Source organism: Lepisosteus oculatus, chromosome 13, assembly GCF_040954835.1.
Source record: "Lepisosteus oculatus isolate fLepOcu1 chromosome 13, fLepOcu1.hap2, whole genome shotgun sequence".
Taxonomy (NCBI): domain Eukaryota; kingdom Metazoa; phylum Chordata; class Actinopteri; order Semionotiformes; family Lepisosteidae; genus Lepisosteus; species Lepisosteus oculatus.
The window spans coordinates 16940058-16964257 of NC_090708.1; the positions used below are offsets into that span (position 1 = coordinate 16940058).

A 24200-nucleotide genomic window follows, 5' to 3' on the forward strand; every position below is an offset into this window, starting at 1 on the left:
ATCTGGGAATTTCTGTCTAGCAGTAAGAAACAGTGGCAGAAAGAGCACAAAGGAAATATTATAATACAAAAGAGAAGCTGTCCAAATCCTTTGACAGTGAGATCCTGAGCATCCTGCTGTACCGCCTCCTGACAACGAATTTTGGGTTCCTACTCCAAATATTTAACATGGAAGAATGGAAAATACACCCCACTGAAAATTGTCACTGGATTCCTCGAGCTTTCCACTGGTCACAGACAAAACCCTCAAATAGTGGCTGTTCCTGGACTGGGTTGACCGAGACACCTGCTGCTACAGAGCTCTGGAGCAGCAGGCGCTGTGCCCCTTAGCCAGCAGATAAAATATCTGAATTTCCAGAACTCAGTCTCGCCTGTCCACTGCACAGCAGCAGGAACAAATGCTGATCTTGCCGTGCTAACAGCAGAATCTGTTCTTGTCTTTGTAAGGACGTTGTGACCTGTGGTTAATTGCATCTTCGAGCTGATGGGACACACTGCACACTTCACACTTCTCATTCTACTTTCTGTAGAAGAAACTAGGAGAAAACTGTAGGAGAAACTAAGAAACATGAAGATTAAAGGCTTTTACTACGACTCGTGTTCCATTTGGTTAGCAACTATATTAGTGTCATATTTTGTTTTTCACCTGTTTTAATACCCTTTCAGTTCCCATTAGTGTCCTGCCTATAATGGCATTTACCAATCAATCAGATTTTAGAAAAACAAATGTATTTTGTTTTCAGTTTTGACATTTGGGAGAAGTTTAGTCCCGATATACTTGTTGAGTCCATTTGACATGTGGACCATAAGCTTTATTTGAGATAATTGATGTGCTTTGCCCTCTGAAGACTTCTCGATGGAGTTCAGTCCATTGAAGAGTGTGCTTTTAATGTCTCAGTTTGTAGAATGGCACAAGATTAGTGCCATAATGATAAAACCAATGACCAATGTTATCAGGTTAGCATTTTAGAGTTTAATTTAGCAAAAGCAAGTATTGTTTTACATTTATTGTCTGAGTATTTCAAGCAGGTTTTGTAAAAGTACACATTATAAAGACTCAACGAATATGAAACAGTAGTGTTCTGCCCACATATCAAAACACTTTTCATGAAGGTTTTATAGAACTAGCATTTTACAATATGTTTGTATTATGGAGGGCTATAGATAGGATTTAATCCCAATATAAAAGGCTTACCTGTGAGTAGAAAACAGCATACAGAGAGTAAGAGACCCAGCCGATTCCACATCGCAGTTACTGAGGGGGAAATTTTAGAGTGGAATTTAAAATGGCCCAGGTGCCTGCTGTACTAACTGCCCTGATCTCAGTACAAAAATGGGTGCCAGGCGCCTGCAGTCCTAAAGGTCAAGATCTCACCCTTACAATTGCTACAGTATATATACCCAGTGGCAATAGGTTCATGACCAACGTGATGCATTAGGCACCTGCAGTAATGACTTTGTGAAGCTGTTTTGTGTTAGATTCTGTTTACTCCTGGGGAGAAACCCTCATTCTGTTAACAGATAAAAAAAACATAATAAGACTGATTCAGCTGTTACCATTTTCCTATTAACACATTAACAGATTAACAAGCACACATGAACTCCAAATAGTGGCAGAACATTAATTGTGCACCTGTACAACAATGAAGAAAGTCATTCCAGGAAATAATAACAGGGTGACTAAGCAGCTGAACAGTTGTAACCATGTCTCCTTCAGTGCATGTTTATTAACCAGACTTTGCCTTAATCTGATTTTAATGCCCTTTCACTTTTTAAAACAGCCTTGTTCCCCATATTTCTGTATTTCATCAATCAACACATTACCAGAAAGGCAAAGAACACGCACATGACACACACATGAGTCCTACAGTTCTTGCATTGCTTATGATAAAATACCAACAACTTTATTTTAAAGTTAAGGAGAGTTTAGATTTTGAGATCATAATACATTCCAGTCTGGGGATGCTCAACCAGGTTTGTGGAACAAATTTGTGAAACACGTCCAGCTTAATTCCTCGTCGTGTGAGACAGAATTAGAAGTGAAAAAGCCCATAAAAACAGATCTCAGTGGTCCAAAGTTAAACTGTGTTAATGCCCTTTCCAGCTTCACCTATTCGCACGCAGCAGCGAGTATACTATGCAGACAGGCTGAGAGTAAGGAATTCTTATTTTTGAAGTGTAAGAATTTAAAGTAAGGGTTTTCTGAACATAAAGAGCTTGACAAGGTCCTGGCAGTGTGGTGAGTGGGCCGTGGACAGAGGTTGCCAGTCTTATGTCCTGAACCACCCCACCCAGATGGCCAGGATGACGATGAACGAGCCACAGATGAAGACGACGTAAATTGCAAAGAGCAGCCTGTCTAGGATGTGCCCGATCTGGCACCACTCCTCGGAGGAGTCGCTGCTCTTGAAGTGTTTTTCTGCGTGCTGCCTGATGGCCTGGAGGTCCCGGCTCAGCCTCTTCAGCAGCTCCACGGCAGCCCGGTCCAGCTGGCTCTCCGGCGTCTGGCATGGGACATTCCCGCCCCCTTCCAGACTCTTCACCACCTGCACATCTGGAACACAAGAGCAGCGGCGCGGTTAACAGCCTCTGGAGGAGCAAAAGGCATACATCAGCTCAAGAAGGACTCACATGGGCAATGGCTGCTTCTGGGTTCACTAAAGCTCACCTTTAAACTGCTTGGGTGGCTAATTATTATTAGCTAAGTATGTGCTTTCTAGGTCAAAGCAAACAGTGGAGTGTCCAATGGAAGATGCCTCTAAAGCCTACTGAAGTTTAGCCCCTGTAAGACTTGGTTGATCATCTTTGAAAAGGCTTTAACTGATTTATCCTTTCCAAGGTTAGTACTATATATCTGAATTTGATTTAATTGTTTTTCTAAAATCAAGCCAGAGGTCTCTCTCAGCTGTTCCCTGCTGAGCTCTTGTTACTGTTCCTGTTATGATGAGGACTGTACTCTCACTTAGATCAGGCTCTGTGATAGGAAGTGACTGGCTCATGTCTGGCAGAGTTACCCTGCACTCCGGGATTGAGGAAGACTGTGACTCTGTTGCTTTGGGACGTTTTCTGAGGCAGCAGGACAAGGCGGGAGAGGTACTGCAGGACGAGGATGCGGATCCAGCGTGGGACATTGGGATACTGGCCAGAGCTGTACAAGATGTTTGTGATGAGCACCGTCTCCAGCAGACTGGCCACCATCAGTGCCAGGCAGATGGAGAAGAACACATCTATGAAGAAGACACAAAGAGTGAGGTGGTAAGGGTGAGAGGGAAGTATCTGTGCTGTCAAGTGGAACACAGTCTTCATAGCCACCTTCCTATAACTGCTTTTCAAGGCATTTCCAGACAAGTTCCTGCTCTCTGAAGTCTACCACAATCTGAATGAGTCCAACACTAAACAGATGTGTTTGGAGAAACCTTTTCAGATTTTGGCAAGGACTGCAGGTCAGAAGAGAAGCCATGGAACTAGAGACATATACAGGACTTTAGCTGGGAGCTAAAAATACAATTGCATAAGACTTCTACTCTTCAAAGACAGAGATGTAGCTATTGGACCAAATACTACTTAAGGCTCTTAAATAAATGCATTTTTTAGTTGCACAGTACAGATTAATGCTCTTATCCTTAGATTAAAGAGGGTTTTTTAGGATATACATCTTTTTTCTTAGGTGATCAGAGCCAGCTCCTGACCCTTCCTTCCCACACATATACTAACTGATAAGAGGGGTTGTGCTGCCTGTGTCTGGCAGCAGGTCATTCATGATGAGCAGGAAGACGGTGTAGCCCAGGATCAGAGTCATCTTGAAGGCAGATCTGTCGACACTCTCTGGGGGCAGGAGGAAGCTGAAGAGGTCCACTGTGATGAGGAAACAGCTGGGGATCAGCAGGTTCACCACATACTGCATGGGCCTGCGCTTTATGGTCAGCTGCAGACGGAACGAGAGTGAGAGGGGGCGTGGTCAGAAAGTGAGGAAGACAACGGACTCATGTGGACCACAGCTGCAGTGCCTTGCAAAACTGTTCACCCCCTTCCAATGATGTCCTATTGGGTCGACTTATAAATGATTAACATACATATTTAAAATAAGTCTTCAGAACACGAGGGCACAAGCTGAACACTTTTGATGGGTGAAAGAAGCTCAATGTGAGTAAGAATTACAATGGAAACCCCCCCAAAAATCTAAAAAACATTTTGATTGAATATAAATTCACCTTCTTTGCAGAGACAAACCTAAAATAGTTATCTGGCACAAAATGACTTTGATAAGTCACACAGGTAGCTGATTGGCCTCTGCGTGGGTGCAGCTTTACAGAGCCATTTTGCAAAGAGGAATAGCTGAAAACTGCACCATCCAGGTGTGCAACAAGAGTGGACACTTTCCCAAAATGACTTAAAGGTGTAAATGCTGTCAAAGGTGCTTCCACCAATTATTATCTCAGTCAATATTAATGTTTTATTGATATTAACTAATGCTCATTTAAATAGTGTATATTTTCGGCCTGTCATTTGTATAGGATACAGAAAATGTCTTTGCAATTCATTTGATTAATATGATCATTATTGAAGATGTGAGTGCCACATGGAGCTGTACCATTGATGCACAGCTAAAAGAGGTCTCTCACTGAAAATCTAGACACAAATGCAAGAATACAAGTAAGACTGTTTCTCCTGGTCTTGGCTTGCCCAAGCACAAATGAATCTGCTTGTGATTTCAATATCCCTTCCCTGGAGAAAGCTGTATACAAGAAATCAATTCTACAGAGCCCTGATCAGCTATTCAAAACACCTTTCACATCTCTCCATCTTCCATAGAAAACAAAAGTGCTTCAGCTCTCCTAAGACCCACTTACGTTGTAGACCACCATGTCATAGGTGCTGTTGCTTGTCAAAAGTGTTTGATCCATGACGCTGATATTGACCAGCTCCCATTCCCCTGTATTCTGCATCACGTTCAGGGACTCCTCCAGGATGTACTCTACTGGCTGCCCCTGACTGATTGTCACATCTGAGGCTGTAAGGATAGACACAATCCAAAGGCTCACAAACCCATGTGTGAGGAATGAACTTCTCAAATCCTCATCAATTTTCATAATTTTATATGCCAATAAACCATCCATCCATTTTCTAACAGCTTTATCCAATTCAGGGTCGCGGAGTAGCCAGAGCCTATGAAGACAAGCAGTGGGCGTAAATCAGAATTCACCCTAGAGAGGACGCAAGTCCATGGCAGGGGACACAAACAGACAATTTAATTTTCACATAACCTTACACTATGTCTTTGAACTGTAGGAGGACACCGGAGCACCCAGAGGAAACACATGCGAAAATGAAGAGAATATGCAAACTCCACGCAGATAGTACCCCAGGAATTGAACCCTGGGCTCCAGCGCTGGGAGGCAACAATGCTAACCACATGCTGCTCCACATCACTATAACCTGCTATGCAAAGTTCTAAGACATTCATCATCTTTTCTTACTCTTTCCATTCTTCCATTCTTCATGCAGAAACACAATTTTATTGGCCACCTTCTACTTAGCTTCTTCTTACCAAACTAAGCTGTATTAAAAATAATTGTGGGATAATATGAGTATAAAACACCAGCAGAGATTATAAATTCATTATCAATGCTCATAACATACATAAATTGTAACTCCTGAGCAATGGATGTGCAGGAAATACATTGCATAGCATGCTAGTTTTGAGCATGCTTGTGCTGTAACTCCACTCTGCAGCTCTGCTCGAGTCTTTATTCCGAGTGCCAGGATCTAGATGCCTCACCATAATGCAGGTAGGACCCAAAGGAGAAGCTGCAGATCTGTACATCAAAGGGGAAGTTGTAGATATCGAGACTGCAGGAGCTGTCCACTCTCAAAGGCCTGTCATCGTACACGTGGCCTGTGTGGTCGATATACACGTATGGGGTCTGAGGTGATTTGTTGTCACTCATGCTGCGTGAAAAAGAAATAAGGTTGAATTAAACATCCAATAAGCACTGCTTGTAATTATTGTTCTGGGAGGCCCTACAATAAATAAGCACTCTAACAAGTTCCGAGATCATTTCAGTAAATTTCACACTCATGACATTTTAAAATGTCTGAGATATACAGTACTTTGCGTGCTTTACCTTCAAAACATGTTCAACAGATTGTGAACATAACAAAAGCAGTTCTTTTATCGCATCTGTTATCTGATCACGGTTTTCTTTAAGATGGCATGCCCTGAGACCAGGGTGTCTAACTATGGCAATGGTCTCACGTGTCCCCGAGGTGGAAATACTGTTTCTGTCCAGATTTATGCACGGCTCCATGCCAGCCTTGTGAGGTGCAGGTTCAGCCCTCTACCAGTTTCCAAGACTACAGACCTTCCTCGGCCGTGTTTTTCTAAGCAGGAATGAAACATTTCAAGTCAGACGAACCTGACCTGAAGAAGAGTTTGGCTTGCAAATTTATTTGCGTGCTTCGCCGCAGTCAGAAATGTGGTGGTGAGAGTGGAAGTTCCAGTGACGTTGTGGGACAGTTAGCCTCCAGAGGCTCAGGTGGACATGCAGAGTGACGCAGGCCGACATGGAAGTCTGATACAAGGGCCTGCATGGGGGACATAACTTTGTACAAATCCCTTCTGGGGTCACATGACGGGTGACGTCTGGTGGGAACTTGGAGAGACTGGAGAGACATGTGTCTTTATTTCTTGAAAGAAGCACTCAGCTCTGCCTCAGGTCCCAGACCACCCCTGAGTTAAGATCTCGGTGTTATAGGCAGAGTGCAGTTTAGGGCACGTAGGGGACATGTCCTTGCTCGTGTTTTTTGGGCTGGGCTTTTGGACAGGAAGTGAGAGTTTGTCACGCCTGTGACACGGTTCATATGCCTATGAAGGTGGCAGAGCTGGAAGAAGAGTGCTCTGACTGAAACCAGGCCTTGGCTGACAGGCCACAGCCTGTTTATTGACATATTTTAACTAAACACAGCATCACAGGAAATGAGAAGGCAAAGGCCAGTGATGCCAGTGCTTAATTTGTAAGTCAAGAGGCACTGGAGCTCGAAGAGGAGAGCGCGGATGTAGAGTAGAAGGGGCAATGGAGGTATCAGAGCACTTCACTGGAGCGAATGTTACATGCTACAGTTTCAAGTGTGCTTAGAGTTCCTGGATCACAGGTAGACTCAGATTGAGAGGTACTGGAAATGTGTTCCCATGTGCTCTGGCACAAATTAAACACTGCTAAATGGCACGTATTATTCGTCTTTTTTCATCACCCAGGCCATGCTGTACTTACAACTCATTGATCAGGATATCAGGCACCCAGATCATCACCCTGGGCAGGGAGACTCTCTCAGTTCCACACTGCTCTGGATCCCAGCTCAAATATTCAATATCCCACTCCTAGAAAACACATAGAGTAACACAATGAGAAACACACAACAGACTGATTATTCTGAAACTGGAATGAGGCTGTTTTCAAAGAGGCATTGCTAAACATTAAATATGAAGACAATCCTTTATACAGTGGGTGAGATGATAACTCTTTGGTAGCTGTAGGCAACATGTATTTCTGCAACCCCTACAGGAAAACAGAGTAAAGTAATTGCTGCAGAGTAAAGTAATTGCAGCATTGCTGTAGGGGTCCTGCAACCCCTACAGGAAAACAGAGTAAAGTAATTGCTAATTGCTGCATGGCTGGAGATATGATAAATATGAAGAAAAATAAATATTCAGAGAAATCCGTATAATACATTTTAAAACAAATTGCTCTTATATAGTGCTTTTCTCTTTTCAAGTGATCTGCACATAAACTTGAGTAATGTGAACCAGCTACACCACCACAGAGCAGGTAGAGAAGAGAGAACAGCTATAGCCAAATGAATGAAAAGGGGGGACTTTAGGAAGGTCAGATAGTAGAAGCCCAATGAAAAACTTAGCAAGGACACTGGAGTTAACACCAAAGATCTAACAAATAGTACCATGGGATCAAATGACCAAATACTCAGGACCTGGGTTTAATGCTTAACATGGAGGATGTCTCCTTGTACAGCACCATGTTCCCAGTCATCATGCTTGGGAGCATCTAATGAAACTATGGTTCAGAGGGAAGAGTTACCTACTGGACCACCAACACCACCCACCATATGAACCTGGTTTTCCTAGGAGGTCTCTCATCTCAGTACTGACAAGGTCCAGCCTTGCTTAGCTTCTGAGATCAGATGAGACCAGACTACAAGGTGGTAAAGTCTTTCCCTTGTAAGACACTCTATCAACAGTGGCAGAAACCTCATCAAAAATTAATATAAGTAATTTCTAATAGTACAATGAATAAAGCAAAGGGAATACAATAGTTCCCAGAAACCTACCAATACTTGCCAAATGAAGGTTGTTAATACCTGTTGTTTGTCATCCTACAAAAAAAAACATGTAGTTTCCTTTTAATCACAGCTTTTTAAATCCACATCAATTATTATATTTGATTAACAGAGGCAGGACTCACCACTCCCAAGATGCTATAGAGTGTGAAGGAGACATTAACGTTGGTGGGGGTCTTTAAGCTAATGACTGGGCGGAGGGCACTGTTGTTCAGGGCAGTATTAAGGACTGTGTAGAGAGAATACGTGTCTGGTCGGGAGCAATTCACTTTCACCGCAGCAACACAGCTCTGCTCTGTGGAGCACAAACAACACTTTTTTGGTCTTCACCTCTCATCTACAAACTGGTGGCAGGGACAAAAAGTGAATAGCTTTTTTCATGCTTACAGCTCTAAGTAGGCACACTTAAGCCATTAAGACAAAATGCTCACTGATAAAATGCTAAACTGCTGGATTACAGTGGGTTCTTTGTATATTTCATCTAAAAATCTGAACATTCCCATATCAGAATCATTCAATTTCTCATCTTCCCAAGATAACTTCAAGACAATGCCATTGAATAATACTGGAAGCCTCAACTATCTGTTTGGCACTATTTGAAACAGTCCATTCGGCTTAAAGTAATCTCGGCATTCCACAGCAAAAGGATCTGTCTGAGGTGACCATACTGCGTATGTGTCCTCATAAACCCTCTATAGACCAAGCACTACTGAAAAAAGCTTTCTTCCTCCTCCTGTTGGTGATGTGTACTGTACTCACATGAGATACTGAGCTGCGTGCCATCCGGGTTGTAGTCCTGCCTGGTGCCTTATGTTTCCAGGTTAGGCTCCTGACTTTCTGTGACCCTTACGTGGCTCAAGTGACTTTCTGATATTGGATGGATGTGTTTTAAAGTTGAGGAAGCCATTGTGACACAGACACAGGCACAGGCAGGGCAGAGATCTTACCTTGGAGAAGCAGACAGCAGCTGGCGAACAGCACCAGTTGGCAAGCAGCAAGCTTTTTTGGGCTGGACGGTCCTGGGAGAGGAGCCCCCCTTGGTCCTCCCCAGCTTCCCTGCCCCCATGAGCCATAGGAGGGTCTGATCGCCATGGGAATCCTCCTGAAGGAGCAGACCTGGGAGACGGGGGCTTCCAGCTTCGCCTCGCTCCGCAGCACAGCTGTGATCTCGGAGCTGTCCTGGATGGGACAGTGGGGCCCCGAGGGGCTCTTCAGTCTCCCTCTTTCCTTCACAGGCTGCGACGCGTGCCGGCCTTCCTCTCTACCTGCCTTGCTTGGAAGGGCAAACGAATCAGCCATGTCTCCACGGTCGCCGCACAAGTAGTTTTAACCAGTTTTCTTGGAAAAGAAAAGAACATGTGCGAGTGTTACTGCCCAGGTGTGCACAAGCAGTCAGAAGTGCTGCTGCAAAGTGGAATTTACATACATGCAAAGCCACTGCCATCAGGTACATGAAATGTAAACAAGAAGAAGACAGGGTTAATCACTCCCTGTGTCTTCAGGGCAGCAAGCCCACAGTCTCTCACTTTAAATTAACCAATTCAGCCTTCTGTGTGGAATTAGCAGTGCTGTCCTAAGACTAGCTTGTGTCAGTGTGTCAGTAAGCCTCAGGACCAGCTGACTCAGGGGGCTCTTTGTTGGGCTCAGCTCTTGGCTCAGCAAGGCTTTGTTTTGGCCCTGCACACATTGTTAGGTGGTTTTCTCTGCACATGGAGGTTATCGCTGTCAATGAGTGAGAAGGCTGCCAGAGCTGTGACATCACTGAAAAGTCCAACAGAATGAAGAAGTGGATTCAGAATGATGAAGGAAAAGCATTCTGTCCGCGGGACATGTCAGGTTTATTGAGGTTCAATCAAATCAAACCGACTGCCCATGTCTTTTGTCAGTCCGGTTTCCCAGCCCGGGTACTGTATGGCAATGAAGTGAAGTGTGGCAGATACCTCTGGTGCCTCACAGCTTCTGGGTGGTGGGTTCAATTCTAGTGTAGGGAGCTTGCATTTCTCCGCATGTTTGGGTGACTTATGCGAAGACATGATGCCCACAATGGCCTGGCATCTCATACCGGGTGCCGTCCTGTCCTATGCCCTGTGTTTCCTGGATGGGCAGTGGGTTGTTATGACTCCGTTCAGGTTCTTCCAATAATGAATGGATCTAGTGAATTGTGGAGGATGGCAATCAGGGTTGGTATCATTCTAATTAATTCAGTGTCATTCTAATCGACTGTATGAAACAGGAAAGCTATACAGTATGTTGGATGTACCACAGTCACGGTACTGCCTAGCCCCTTATTATTTTGGCATAAATGTTTTGTGTATGAATCTAACGTTCGTTTATACATTTTTTTGCTTGGTTATAACAGTGCAGATCTGTAAAAATGTATCACGCTTATTGAGCCATCACTCCGTTGTAATGTAAAAATAATTATTAAAAGGAAAAAAAAAGGTTTTCCGAGCCAGATGTGTGTGGATCGCAAAGCGGTAGAGCATCATTAACTAATACTTGAAATTAAGGCACAATTGTCTGCAACTAACCAAAGTTGGCGTCTTGTTTATTAATCTCGCCCACTTGAGCTATAATGGTCATAAATGCTAAATTTAAAACCTACAGAGGTGACGTACACACATATAATACTACACTTCTCACTAACAGTTAACAGCAACATTCTGAAAAAACACGCATCGAAAAGTCTGCAGGCGTCTTTTGATGACGCAATCTTAATCTTCTCTATACCGCAGAGTGGAGTTTGTGTAACCATCACTGATGAGCTCTTCGCAAACTAGGAAATAGGAACGCTTGTAATTTGAGCAATTGCATAACGTGCTGTTACAAAACGGGTAAATAGAGAAGCCTACGTAAGGCGATTTGTGGTAGGGTTAGCGGAGGAGGTATTGTTTATCAGTAGGATAGGCGATACACAAACTGAGCCAGAGTACTGGCTGTATGTTACACTGCAGGTAAGGAAGCAGGGTATGCTATCAGTTTATATAAAGCTAATAGAGGAGTTGTTCTCTTTTAACTAATTTGTTGTATAATGTTGCCTGCATACGCACAGCGCTGTTCTGTTGACCGAATGAAGAGCGCTTTCTGACTTGGTATTCTTGTCTGACCGTCCGATTTTGTCTGCCAGTAAACGTGTGCTTATATTTAGCTACACAACTTATCTGCAGATAAGAGCATTGCCTTCCTGTGTGTGAAAGTGCTAATCACTAATTTACTGACTATTTCTCTAAAAGTGTTGGTTTAGTCGGGTTAATCGAGCAGTAATTCATCCTGGCAAACTACAGTGTGCTGAACCAAGTACACTAGTTTAAATACATTTGCAGCCGTGAATATCGCACGTGTAAACGTGCTTTCTGTTTGCTTCATTTTCATATGATGCTTTGCTCGGGCGGTTATGCAAAGAGCCGTGTCTGGTATGTAAATGTGGTGAGTGGAGTCTCTTAGAGACCTGTTTTCTCACACTTGTCTTTGGACGTGGTGCTTAACGGGATTTACTACTTCCTGTTTCCTGTGCCTATGAAGCAGAAATCATTTTGAAGACCCAATCAATTACTCAGACCAAATCCTTTCACTATTTAAAAAAATATGCAGTTCTGGGAAGTCGAGTTGCACAGCAACAAGCTATGGATTGTCCTTCACCTAGTATGAACGAAGCAGAAAAGTGCCATATCAATGACTTAGTCAGCTGGCTGATGCTTTTCTCAAGAGCGACTTGCATTGGCACCCCCCATTCTTCCATCTGGTTGTCTATTTCACTGGAGCAATCTGAGTGAAGTCCCTAGGGTCCCACCGGAGTCCAGAGCCCCAGGCACTGCTCCACACTGCTGCTGGCCCATTTCATTCCAGTAGCCCCCTGGCACTGGCTCTTGTTTGCTGGAGAAGATTGGAGCTCTGCGCGGCAGAGGAGCCCGGCGGTGACCCCCGGTTCGCTTCTGTTTCCCAGGCTGCAGCTGCTGCTGTGCCAGTCGAGTGGAGCTGCTCTCGGTCGTGTCCCGTTGTTGTCTGCCAGGGAGTCCGGTATCGCCTCCTCCTCTTCCTCCTCCCCCCATTGGCCCCAGACGCAGGGCACCGGCATGTCGGGCAGGTCGCCACCCTCACCACAGGGGGGCGCTGCAGGCAAGGGAGCGGCCAAGCGAAAGCTGCAGGGCGGCGAGGGAACTGGCGAGAAGAAGGCGAAGAAGACGGCGCCCGAGCAGGGGGCCGGCTGGCTGGCGGAGGCTGTGGCGCAGTCGAGGCGCCAGGCTGGGCTCTCAGTGCAGGGCTTCGGGTTCGACAAGAAGCGGATGCGCGTGCTGTCCAAGGCCAGTGCTATGAAGGGGGGCTCCGAGGGGGTCCTGTACTGGATGTCCCGGGACCAGAGGGTCCAAGGTGAGTCACGCCGAGCAAGTTGTGGATTTCCAAAAGAGCAAAACGATGTTGTGCGTCATGGAGCGCCGCACCACCTCTGTGCGTAAGTTTTCTGTGATTTGTTTGCAGTTTCACAAATGCTTAAGCTGACGGGTTGACTGCAGTCTTTCAAGACGCCAGCTTTTCTCTGCTAGGTTTTTTTTAATCGTCTCAGTGGTCTCTCTCTCCCTCCCCTGGCTGTAGATAACTGGGCATTGCTGTATGCCCAGCAGCTGGCCCTGGAGGAACAGCTGCCCCTGCACGTGTGTTTCTGCCTGGTGCCATGCTTCCTGGACGCCACCATCCGCCAGTTCGGTTTCCTGCTGAGAGGCCTGGAGGAGGTCGCCAAGGTCAGGCCACTCACTGCTCTTCTGGAAAAACCCGAGACCCTCTGCCAACAGTGGCATCTGTAAAACCCTCACCAGCCCGCTGGCGTCTGTAAAACGCGTCCGACAAACCCACTTTGGCAAGCTGTGGCTCGCAAAGGGTTTCTGGAACAAGCTGCCTGGCCATGTTATTGAAGCTGTTCCCTTCAAAAAGCTGTTAGATGAGCTTTTCTGATGCAATATCGACCTGTAGTCAAATGAGCTCGATGGCGTCTTGCTGATTGTGCCCCTGAACTGCCTCCACAACTGTCCCTTGAATGGAAAAAAGTCAGAACAGCCTCCTGACAGCATCTGGTGCTCTGTACTGTCGATCAACTGTGATATATAACTCTGTTAAAATCTATTCATACTATGGTACTTGAATATTTGGTTTTTGTGAGGAGACTGCTGTAATCCGACAGCAGGACTGCCCTTATTTTCCTTTGTCTGTGTCAGTAAGAAGTGTCAGGATTTTGCTCTCTGTCTGTGGCAGGAGTGCTCTGCTCTGGGGCTGGAGTTCCACCTGCTGCGGGGCTCGGCCGGTGAGGTGCTGCCGCAGTTCGTGCAGAAGCAGGGCCTGGGCGCCGTGGTGACTGACTTCGCGCCCCTCAGGCTCCCGCTGCAGTGGGTGGAAGAGGTGAAGGAGCGGCTGCCTCAGGACATTCCTCTCATTCAGGTCCGGTCATCTCGGTGTGCGGCGCTGCCGTTCCCCCTTTTCACCACTGTGTGGCGCTGCTGTCTGTTCCCTGCACCACCTGCTGCGTGTCTGCTCATAGCTGCTATGGGGTGTGTGTGTGGCTGTGTGTACCCCTTGTGCTCTGACTCAGTCAGTCTGTAGTCAAACTGCTGTACTGCTGACGGAGACACTATGAAATATGGCAGCCTTTGCTGAGATCTCTTGCATTTCTTTGATGTATTTTATCAGTTCTTCTGGCCTAATCTTACAAAAATCAAAGTCAGCTGTACTGTGGCATTGCTGCTTGCTGTCTGACACTGTGTTGCCCTGCAACAAGTGCATTGTCTTGAAACTGTATCTTGAGTTTTATCTTTTCACACTTTGTCCTCCACATTAAGTTTGAATCATTAGTTTAAATTTTAATTGAATCTTTAGTTTTGAGAGAAAAATATTATTTTTTTCTTAGTGTAGCTGCAACTTTAATGTCATATTGTATTCTAACCTGTTTTAAACTCTGACAGGTGACATTCTGATGGGGTAGCTCAGTGTCTCACTGTACCATCGCATGTGCCCATCCTACTTTGTCCTCCACCTGTCACTCACTGTACTGAACACCCCTCAGGTGGATGCCCATAATGTAGTGCCCTGCTGGGTGGCATCTGATAAGCAGGAGTACTCAGCCAAGACAATTCGCAAGAAGATCACCAGCAAGCTTCCAGATTTCCTGAAAGAGTTCCCCCTGGTGGCCGAACATCCCCACCGTGCCTCCAAGCCTGCGAAGGTCAGTGTGCACGCAGCAGGACTGTAGTTTAACACCTAGCCTCCGCGTGTTGTTACTCTCGCGTTGTGCTTGTGAAATACAATATTGTAATAAGACTGTGTTTACTGCATCTATATTTGCAGATGAAAGAGGGCACTGCCTTGCTAAAATGAGAAAATCTAGCATGCTAACCTATCTGTGACATGGCCTCTGAGAAACAGTGGAGCAACAGGTCTGTCACCTGTGTGCAGAGGAGCTGCAGTTTTCAAAACCAATGGGAAGAGCTGTAGTAAATTGGCTCAAGACCCTGTGCCTGTGGGAAGTTATTTGCATGCCGGTGTCTCGGTTCTGTATCGGCCCCTGAGGCTGTCTTATCTGCCACCTGCAGCCCATCGACTGGGAGCAGGCTCGGTCCAGTCTGGCAGTGGACCGCAGCGTGAAGGAGGTGTCCTGGGCCCGTCCCGGTGCAGCAGCTGGGCTGGAGGTCCTGGAGTCCTTTATCGACCACCGGCTGAAGGATTTTGCAACCCAGCGCAACAACCCCAACGGGGAAGCCCTCAGCAACCTGTCCCCCTGGCTGCACTTCGGTCAGTGTACTGAGCATCTGTCACTCTGGAAACTCTCTGAAGGTCTGATCATTCATACAGCGCGTCTGTATGAATGAATAGAGCTCAGGTTTAAGAGACTCTGCCTCTCAGTTTAAAGACATCTGTGTTAGAGCTGGGCGATAATTCAATAACGATAATTATTGCGATATAATTTTCCTAGATATAATTTTAACAAAAGTTCGATAAATGTCTGATATATATGTTTATGCTTTGCGCGTGTGTGTTGCAGACCGGGCAGCTAACAGATTTGTTTAATGTTTCTGCTGTTTGGCAAGTGTTTGTTGTGTTCTTAAAATGAAGAGTTGTTTAATTTACCAATTAACTGTCTGGTTTCTTCAGCTTTCACTCAGGAGAAAAAATCTGCCTTTAAACTTGAAAGAAATAATGATTTGACATTTATCGTGATAATTATCGATATCGACTGATATGAACATTTTTATCGGGATAATGTTTTTGGCCATATCCCCCAGCCCTAATCTGTGTCCTCTGTCAGTCTGTTTCAGTCTTCATTGTGCTTTCTCTGTCACAACTTCAACACATGTTGTTCAGATCATGGACACCAGTAACCTCACCGTAACAGGGTAGCACTGTAGTCAGATTTGGTTTCGTCCTGTCCTGTATCGCGCGTGCTGCTCTGACCCCTGACTCTGTGATTGCCGCAGGCCAGGTGTCGGCCCAGCGCGTGGTTCTGGAGGTCCGGCGCCACGGCCGGCGGTGGCCGCAGTCCGTGGACGTGTTCGTGGAGGAGGTTGTGGTTCGCCGGGAACTGGCGGACAACTTCTGCTTCTACAACAAGAAGTACGACCGTGTGGACGGTGAGAGAGGCAGACGGACAGGGAGGGAAAGGGCTGGACTGCGGTAGGGCCGGTTTGTGAGGGGCGGTTCTGACTACCTAACCTGGCAGTAGCCTAGGACGGGTTTGCAGACACAGCCAGAGGGCAGCACGGTAACTGAGGAGGGAAAAAGGCTGAATTTCCTTTGGAAATAGATCCAAATATGGAGACTAATGAGAGGGACTCAGACTAGGAGCACTGTCCTTAGGGTTAGCAGTGTGTCCCTCCCCTTGCAGGAGCTTATGAGTGGGCACAGAAGACCCTGAGAGAGCACGCCAAAGACCGCCGACCTTATCTGTACTCCCGCGGCGAGCTGGAGGCCTCCAGGACTCATGACAAGCTCTGGAATGCAGCTCAGGTATTGAAAGCACTGTAGTCTAAAACAGCTCGTCCCCGGCCTCGCGCACTGAACGCCACTCCCTCCAGAGCATGGCAGCGTCCCTCCAGAACACTGCTCGCCCCCGGACTCGCACACTGGTCCCAGCTCTCTCCAGAGCGTGGCTGTGTTACCAAATGTCTCTTAAAGTGCTGCTTTTACAGAAGTACTTGTCATGCAGTGGGATTACTTAGTTTAACAATGACAGGTTTCGATCTCACATTGACATCAAATACATATTTGCTCTTGGCAAACAAATTCATGGACGTTACCACTCCATAGCAAAACATATGAAGCACACGCTATCCTCCCTGGGCTGTGTGTCCTGCAGGTTTCTGAGTTGCTGTAAACCTGTCTATTGCTCCATTATCTACTGCTACTGAAAGTTATCAGCATTGACTAGTACCAGATTAGAATGGAAAATGATTGCTCCTAAAACTTTGATATATTTGGCATTTTGTCTCCAATGAAATCTCCAGAAGTCTGGCATTGCACCAACACTGACATTTCTTACAGTTTAACAGCTTTCGTATTTCAATAAGTATTTAATGATTTGTGTGTCAATGCAAACAAATCGGTGTCTGTACATCGTCATAGCCCTAAAACCAAATAGATGCTATAGATAAATGTGAACACATTTCTGCAGCTTAGCTGTAAAGAGAAAAGATATTACCTGGTGTCTGAAGACAGCCTCTGGCACCACTAGCAGGATGAAGAAGAACTTCGAATATCTGCAGTGTTTGTCATGGAGGTCATTCAATTTCTTTTCAAAAGTCAAAATTCGGTAGTGAGACACTGGAGAAGGGAAGACATGGTGATTAGCTTAAGATGGGACAGTTTCAAGAGCTGTCTGTGGTGTATAGGAGCTATTTATTATAAGTGGCTATCTTATTTGCTTAAATAAACAAGGATGTTCTACTTGAGAGGCTGTTTCTAAAAGCAGAAAGTTTGCGTTAAGCACTGTGGTTTGACTCTTTAGAGGCAGAGAACGCAGCTGGCCTGCCAGTCACCACAGATCAGCCTTCTGCTGAGCAGCCCGGACTGTTGCCATAGCTACAGGACATCCAGCCCCTCTGGTGCTGATGACTTGTCCTGTATCTCATTGGCATCTAATTAACCTGCCCTCTGAGAAGGCACCTCATTAAACCAATGCTGAACTCTGGTTACACACAGCACACATGAGGAAGTCTGGGATCAATAGATCAGGTGGCACTCCAAGGATTGGTTTAGGCAACACTGCTGCTCTATTTGAACTCTCTCTCTCTGCCCTCTGGATGTATGTGGCCTGTAGTTCCAGATGGTGTCTGAGGGAAAGATGCATGGTTTCCTCCGGATGTACTGGGCCAAGAAGATCCTGGAGTGGACAGCGTCACCGGAAGAGGCTCTGGCCACTGCCATATACCTCAATGACCGCTACGAGCTGGACGGTCGCGACCCCAACGGATACGTAGGTCAGTGCAGGGGCAGGGCTAGGTCAGTGCTGTTCTGTGATGATCAACGCGGTCATTGGTCGTGCATACGCCATTCATATCTTGTATGGACTGAGCCTTAATGCAGATCAGCCTGCGCTCTTGTTGTGGTTAAAGTATGCGCACAGTTCAGTTCCCACCAGCTGCGATGGTCACACTGCTTTAACCTGCAAAAAGCAAGTCTCTCCCTCTCATTTCTCCCCTTTGATATTGTGCTTTTCCTCTTCCTCACTACCTCACGCTGTTTTTCTCTTTTTTTTTTTTAGTCTGAATATTTTTACCTTTGTTTTTTCCTGGCTGAAGAAATTTGAACAGCTTTAGAGTTGAAGGTCGGGAGAGTCAAGATGATCTTACCGCATTCAACTCTCTGGCGACGTGTGCGGTTGAAGTAGATAAACTCACCAATAGACAGTCCTGTGTTTAACCTGTGGTGTTATTTTCATTTGGTGTTTTGGGATTAGACTCTTCTCTTGCCTTTTTTAATATTGCTTGAAAATGTGAATGAGGGTGATGTCAATGGTAATAAAAAAACAAAACAAAATACAATGAAACAAAATTATATGCAGATTGAAGCTTTTCTTAAACTCTTTCTCCACAAAACACTACCGACCACTTCTTTCACCCTACAGTAAAGACAATGTTTAATCACAAAGCACCTCCCTGTTTAGATTCAACCAATTAGATTCACTGCTTGATATTTAAACCCCAGGCAAGAGCGTAAATAGCTAGATGTCACTGTAATGCTGAAAACAAAAATGACTCATGCGCAGTCCTGATTAGGATATCACAAGTAAGTCAAAACACGACTGTTTAAATATTTACAATGGATGGAGCTTATAGTTATGTACAAAAGTATGTGTCTGTTTTGTTTGTCTGTCTCTAATTGTGTCCCATCTGCTTTATCCACACCTCTTGTCTGTCGGCGGTGATACACGGGGAATGGTGATTCAGGTGAGCTTGTTTTTCGGTTTGTCTTGTTTTAACAGTTGCCACGTCTCTGCTGTCTCTGATCGATGGTTTACGGTCGTAGCTTAATGCCTCTGTCTCCACCCCCCTCGCTCTCAGGCTGTATGTGGTCCATCTGCGGGATCCATGACCAGGGCTGGAAAGAGAGGGAGATATTTGGGAAAGTGCGCTACATGAACTACGCCGGGTGCACCCGCAAGTTTAATGTTCCGAAGTTTGAGATCAAGTACAACCCCAAACGATGTGATGACGAAGATGGAAATAGGAAAAGGGGGGGTGATTGAGCACTCAATGCCAGACTTCTAACTCTGAACTCTGACCTCTCCACTATGAACTCGGAGCCTTGGCTTTTTCTCACATGGTCAGAGCACTCTTCTCTCTTCCACCAAGTGCACGGGCTGTGTTCACTCCCACTCTGAAGTGTGCAGCGATGGTTTTATCATCCATTGTTATGGCGCGGAGGAGCAATGAGACAGGGATTGCCGGTAAATTCCTTACACCTTTCATAAAGCATGAGCTGAGCAGCACCCTGTTCTGAGATACTCGGAGTCATTTTGCTGACTGTTAATAAGGATAGACCCTTGACTTTCTCTTGGTTGGTAATGCCATAATCTCCTTGGCACTGAGCTGTGATTTTTAAAATACACTGTCACTGTTGGGGCTGCAGTCTTCCTCATTTCCTGTAGTTTCACAGCTGTTCTTTCTGACAGTGCGAGTTACTTTAGTGTGGGTGGTGGCTCATCCCTTTTTGCTGGCCAGTGACACCTTTCTCTTGTGTGTCTCTATGGATCTCCAGCTTGAATAAATTGAGTATTTTCTTATTTCTGTCTCACCTATCATTCTCCCTAAGTTACTGAAGCTCTGTTTTTGTTAAAGCCAAAGGGCTTCCATGGCATCTTTTTTTTTATATACAGTATATACTGTACAGGACTATTTTGTATTGTGTCAAAGCACTCTAAAGTAAGAACTTTTCATACTGCTCTATGCCATTTCAGAGTCTATAGCTATTAGCTGATACTTCATGTAGATTAAATATGTTCATTTGGAAAAAATGCTTCCTGTCCTCATTTATCGCCTTTTTGGTGTGTTTATAACAGGTAGTGTTTTTTTTTATGAAGGGTGAATATCCTGAAATTCCAGGGATGTTCTGCAGTCGGTGCTGTACCTCCTGCTATAGTATTTCTGTGTGGAAAGGGGAGTGGCTTGTACAGTAGGTGGATGAGTGGGAGGAGCCTGTACGTCCTTATTCTCCCTTGTGTGCTGTTGCAGGGTTTGTATCTGTGAGCTGAAATGCAGTTGGCTATTCCAAACTGGGTGAGAATAACAAAAGTAATTGGCCATCCTTAATTTATTTAAAATAAACAATATAACTGGATCCTCTGAAATATTTATGGAGCCCTACACCAAAAGCTTCATTGTATCTTTATAAAATAAATTAATATAATTAATATAATTTACAGAACTGTACAGAGTTTTTGAAAGCATTAAAGTACAGGAAAAAACATATAGAACCTTAATTTTCACAGTATTCAGTAGAAACTACCTTGAGAACAAGCTGCCCCCTTTAGCTTATTGCTTAAAACATTGTCTACAAGGAAAAATGAGGATATTGCCCCTATATACAACCATTCACCCTGCAGGGAAACAGATCAGACTCACAAAACACAGCAGTCTGACCCAGCCATTTTTTTATTACTGGCTGCTGTTTTTACTGCCCGTAGGTTCTTGTATTGAAGCTATCACCAGGTGTTTGGTCTTTCTAGCTTGTTCTCACTATTTTCTGGAAATCTGCCTGTGCAGATTTGTGAAAAAGGTATACATATATTTGGCAACCATCATTGGCATTCATAAAATAAACGGGAGTGGATCAAACTGCTGTGGAACAGGAGTCTTTCCCTGATTCCGGCACAAGAGAATGCCATTTGCTTTCCATCCCAGGTGGCACTCAGGTGGTCCTTTGGCAGATGCCCTTGAAACACGCTTCACAGTGTGCCTTCTCGTGTGGCCCCTCCCGTTCCCCTTCGACGTAGAAGGATCTGTTTTTCTCTCCGGTGTTTTCATTGTAGCACTTGGAAAGGATCTTCTCCATCAGCTTGTCCAGCAGGACCTCGACATTGTCACGTTTGATCTGCGGCTCCTCGAAGTTGGCATTCTGACACTTTCGGCACTTCTGCTTGTACCAGCGCACCTTGACAGTCCCCTGGCCCTGGGCCTGGTTCAGCTGCATGTGGAAGACCACTGGCACCTGGGCTGAGGCCCATGTGTTCCTGCACATTGTGCAGGAGAACCTGAGGAGAGCAGAGAGGGCAGGAACTGCGGTTAGCAAAGACAGCTTCCACCGCAGGGCAGGATGTGGAGATAACCAGCTGTCTTGAAGTATTCAAGAACTGTACATATAAACCTTCTTCCACACCCTCCGCAGATTAATTAATGGAAATTATGTTTACTCAAAAACTATGTGCATGTTTTTCTTTTTTACTGTTTTATGTGCTTTTTGGTGGAACGTAGAGATACTGTATAATGCATGCACCCATGGTATTTTTTTTCCAATCAGAAATAATCAGCTAGAGATTTTACAGAAGTGAAAGTCACATTACAGATGCACAATGTGGCTGTGGTTTGAAATCATCATCTGTGTGAGTGTAGGGCTGGATAATGAGACTGCAGTTTACAGCTGTTGCCTAAAGAAAATGCTGTCTCTGCTGCTGCCCAGCTCTCTAACGCTGGGTTCCTGGACACACGGCAGCCCAGTGACCCTAGTTTCTCTCCGTGCGGTCTTACCATGCAAACGCTTTCCGGATGTACTGCTGCCAGCCTGCCGCCTGCTGATCCACCTCAATGCTGTTGTCAAACTCGATCCACCACCTGTGCCCTTTATTCAGATCGCAAATCTTGCTTTGGAAGATACTGATCCATTCCTGGTTTAGCATTTTTAAGTTTTGCACTTAATTTAGTTTAACCAGCCCTAATTTCTCATCCAGTATTGACAGCTCCTTTGTGTGTGTTTCTTCCCAGCTCAGCAGTGAATTCACTCTGAGCTGCTAACCAAGGTATTTAAGCCCTTATGTCGTGTGGGTGGCTGCCTATATTCCTCATTCTCTGCCAGTCAGCTGAGCTGTTTGGCAGCAGAGGAAGCAAAACTGAAACTGTTTTAATTAACTTTCGTTTCACCTGGGTGCTGTCCCCTGGCCTGAGCTTCTGCATGTCGGTATCAGGACTGCTGTCCATGTCGGTGTTGGTGGGGTGAGTGCTGTTCTCTCGAGCTGTGTCAGAGCTCCACTGCACCAGAGCCTATGTGTAGTAGAGCACCTCTCTTCTACATGACAGTTATTTACAGTTTTCACAATGGTATAAACTGTAACACCAGTGCTGGGATGTTTGCTCCAGGTCTTTGCCTGCAATGAAAAATAGAGAAAGTCTTTTTATAAATTGTACTTTTGAAAGTGCTCTTCAGGATTTTTACATTTATTCTGTTGCAATAATCCTTCACTGACAACCTTGACCCACCACTAATCCATGTCTTTACATGAAAATGTGTATATTCTGTGCTGTTTAAAAAATGATTGTTAGACTTGCTGTAATCTTCTATTATAGGTCTGAAGGGTGATGTTGGTTAATTCACCAAAAGCTGATTGTATATGACATAAGCCCATCTCAAAGTGAAAAACAGCTGGCAGGCATTGTGAATTTATAGTACAAAAATCCTGTTACAGAACAGTAAAACACTCCTGTTACAATAGGGGCTACATTCCCCGTACAGTAGTACAGTCCTGTTATTTTAGGGGCTATAGTAATAGTACAGTAGAACAGCCTGTTACTATTGGGGCTACAGTCCAGTACAGTAGTACAGTCCTGTTACTTTAGGAGCTATAGTAATAGTACAGTAGAACAGTCCTGTTACAACAGGGGCTACAGTTATTGTACAGTGGAACAGTCCTATTACAATAAGAGGCTACAGTAAAAGTACGGAAGAACAGTGTTTCAGAAACTACTACACAAACTGAGACTCTGTGTTACTATCTGGCTAGATTTTGACTGTTATTTTGTTTTTTGGACTGCCATTTAACAGGCAGAATGCCAGTTAAATATATAAAATGGCAAATTAAGTTATTTATATATTTGTGACACTTCAAGCACAGATTAGCAGGATAGATAAACTCTGTGTAGATAGATAGTAATCTTATTTGTTTGTCCTGAGAACTGCCTAGTTACAGTAAGTAACACCAGATGAAAACTATGCAGTGATTCAGAGGGGATTAAAATAGCAGGGGGGGTTAAGTCTCGTTTTCCTCTACTGTCTATATCCCTGTTTGCAATGAAAAGGAAAGCTACTAATAAAACAGAACTAAAATTATTAGGAAATTCATAAAAAATAAGGACCAGTATAAATTACTGTAAGTGTGACTTATACTGACCTAATGAGTAAATATTTTAAGGTTTTGTTTCATCTGGACACAAGAACAAATGCATGCACAAACAAAATCTTTCAAATAAGGTATTGTTTGAAGAGGGACTTTGAAGAGGGATGCAGTGAGGGGACACCCACATTGTTCTAGGGCACTTAAAACACCTGACCTGTGAGTATCCAGGTGGACCAGTTACTGTCTGTCACACAGCAACCAGAACGAGCTGACGTGGGGCCATGCACATTGAACCAATACAACAGGCAATAAAAACCAACATTCTCCTTTTCCCACGATCTTGACACCAGGAGTGCCATGAGGAATTTGCTTTTAATTTTACAAGTGGTAACTTGCGATATAAGCAGTTATGGACCTAATTTTCTACATTAACCTACATTAACAGTTCCCAGATAATTTAGCTTTCACATGTTTAAACTGTCCTATAAAATCATCACGGAGATCTCGAGTGAGAAACCCTTAAAGCTGTTAATGGCTAGCAGATGTTGTCTGTGATAAAAGGAACTGGAACAATGCCAAAATCAATGGCTTAGTATGAAATTTATAAAATTGTGTAGTTCTTGTGTTTGTGTGGGAATCATCCGAAGTATCTGCTTGGCCTTTTGTGCTATGTGGACATGCTGATTTATTGGACAATATGAGGACAGAATGAAAAGCAAAATGTTTTTATGGAACCAAAAGGGCCCGTACAGAAAACAATGGATTAGATCTAATTAAGAAAGCAGCTCTATGGACTCAGTCATTATCCGACGGGCGTGAGGTGTATTTAAGTTAGCAGGGGGTGCTCAGCTTTTCACCCATCACCCCAGGGGCGTAGCCACGGGTGGGCCTGATTGATCCTAGGCCTACCCAATCAGTCCAAAGTAATTTAAGATTTTTTTCCCTTGTTGCGTTACATGATTTGCTTTTTAATGTTATGTGTTTGATTTTTATTTCATCGTATGTGATTTGCTATTGTCTCGCTGTATCTTTTGTGACCAATAAGACAA

The 24200-nt window shown here is 44.7% G+C and overlaps 3 protein-coding genes across 5 annotated transcripts; 1 reads left to right on the plus strand and 2 right to left on the minus strand.

Moving 5' to 3' along the window:
• Positions 1-959: 959 nt before the first annotated feature.
• On the minus strand, positions 960-17103 carry LOC102689742 (5-hydroxytryptamine receptor 3E-like). Its single transcript, XM_015361443.2, has 10 exons — positions 17029-17103; positions 9299-9689; positions 8477-8646; positions 8343-8387; positions 7271-7377; positions 5779-5948; positions 4850-5010; positions 3714-3924; positions 3014-3226; positions 960-2553 (listed from the first exon to the last, which is right to left on the minus strand). The coding sequence occupies exons 2-10, from the start codon at positions 9648-9650 to the stop codon at positions 2270-2272; spliced, it is 1713 nt and encodes a 570-aa protein (XP_015216929.2). The 5' UTR covers positions 9651-9689; positions 17029-17103; the 3' UTR covers positions 960-2269.
• cpdp (CPD photolyase) lies at positions 11077-19611 on the plus strand. Of its 3 annotated transcripts, none has more exons than XM_069197497.1 (10): positions 11077-11318; positions 12295-12719; positions 12942-13087; positions 13596-13778; positions 14401-14559; positions 14927-15125; positions 15809-15961; positions 16216-16337; positions 17647-17806; positions 18890-19611. In XM_069197497.1, the coding sequence occupies exons 2-10, from the start codon at positions 12425-12427 to the stop codon at positions 19072-19074; spliced, it is 1602 nt and encodes a 533-aa protein (XP_069053598.1). In that variant the 5' UTR covers positions 11077-11318; positions 12295-12424; the 3' UTR covers positions 19075-19611. The 3 variants fall into 3 exon arrangements, with proteins under 3 accessions (XP_069053598.1, XP_069053597.1, XP_015216927.1); XM_069197496.1 differs by having other exon boundaries at positions 11077-11305; XM_015361441.2 differs by lacking the exons at positions 16216-16337; positions 17647-17806 and having other exon boundaries at positions 11077-11305.
• A 354-nt stretch (positions 19612-19965) lies between these two features.
• Positions 19966-21925, minus strand: LOC102690145 (receptor-transporting protein 4-like). The gene is made up of 2 exons (XM_006637850.3): positions 21572-21925; positions 19966-21078 (listed from the first exon to the last, which is right to left on the minus strand). Exons 1-2 carry the CDS (start codon positions 21718-21720, stop codon positions 20736-20738), a joined length of 492 nt encoding a protein of 163 aa, XP_006637913.1. The 5' UTR covers positions 21721-21925; the 3' UTR covers positions 19966-20735.
• Positions 21926-24200: the final 2275 nt, after the last annotated feature.

Bases quoted from the DNA above. Each gene is read 5' to 3' on its own strand.
- cpdp (XM_069197496.1), top strand. The intron at 15,962-16,215 runs GTGAGAGAGGCA...CTCCCCTTGCAG, and splicing joins GAAGTACGACCGTGTGGACG to GAGCTTATGAGTGGGCACAG. The intron at 17,807-18,889 runs GTCAGTGCAGGG...CCTCGCTCTCAG, and splicing joins CGACCCCAACGGATACGTAG to GCTGTATGTGGTCCATCTGC.
- LOC102690145 (XM_006637850.3), bottom strand. From the start codon at position 21,720: ATGCTAAACCAGGAATGGATCAGTATCTTCCAAAGCAAGATTTGCGAT. The intron at 21,079-21,571 runs GTAAGACCGCAC...TGCTCTCCTCAG, and splicing joins ATCCGGAAAGCGTTTGCATG to GTTCTCCTGCACAATGTGCA.
- LOC102689742 (XM_015361443.2), bottom strand. From the start codon at position 9,650: ATGGCTGATTCGTTTGCCCTTCCAAGCAAGGCAGGTAGAGAGGAAGGC. The intron at 3,925-4,849 runs GTAAGTGGGTCT...TTCCGTCTGCAG, and splicing joins ATGACATGGTGGTCTACAAC to CTGACCATAAAGCGCAGGCC. The intron at 2,554-3,013 runs GTAACTCTGCCA...CTTGTGTTCCAG, and splicing joins CCTCAATCCCGGAGTGCAGG to ATGTGCAGGTGGTGAAGAGT.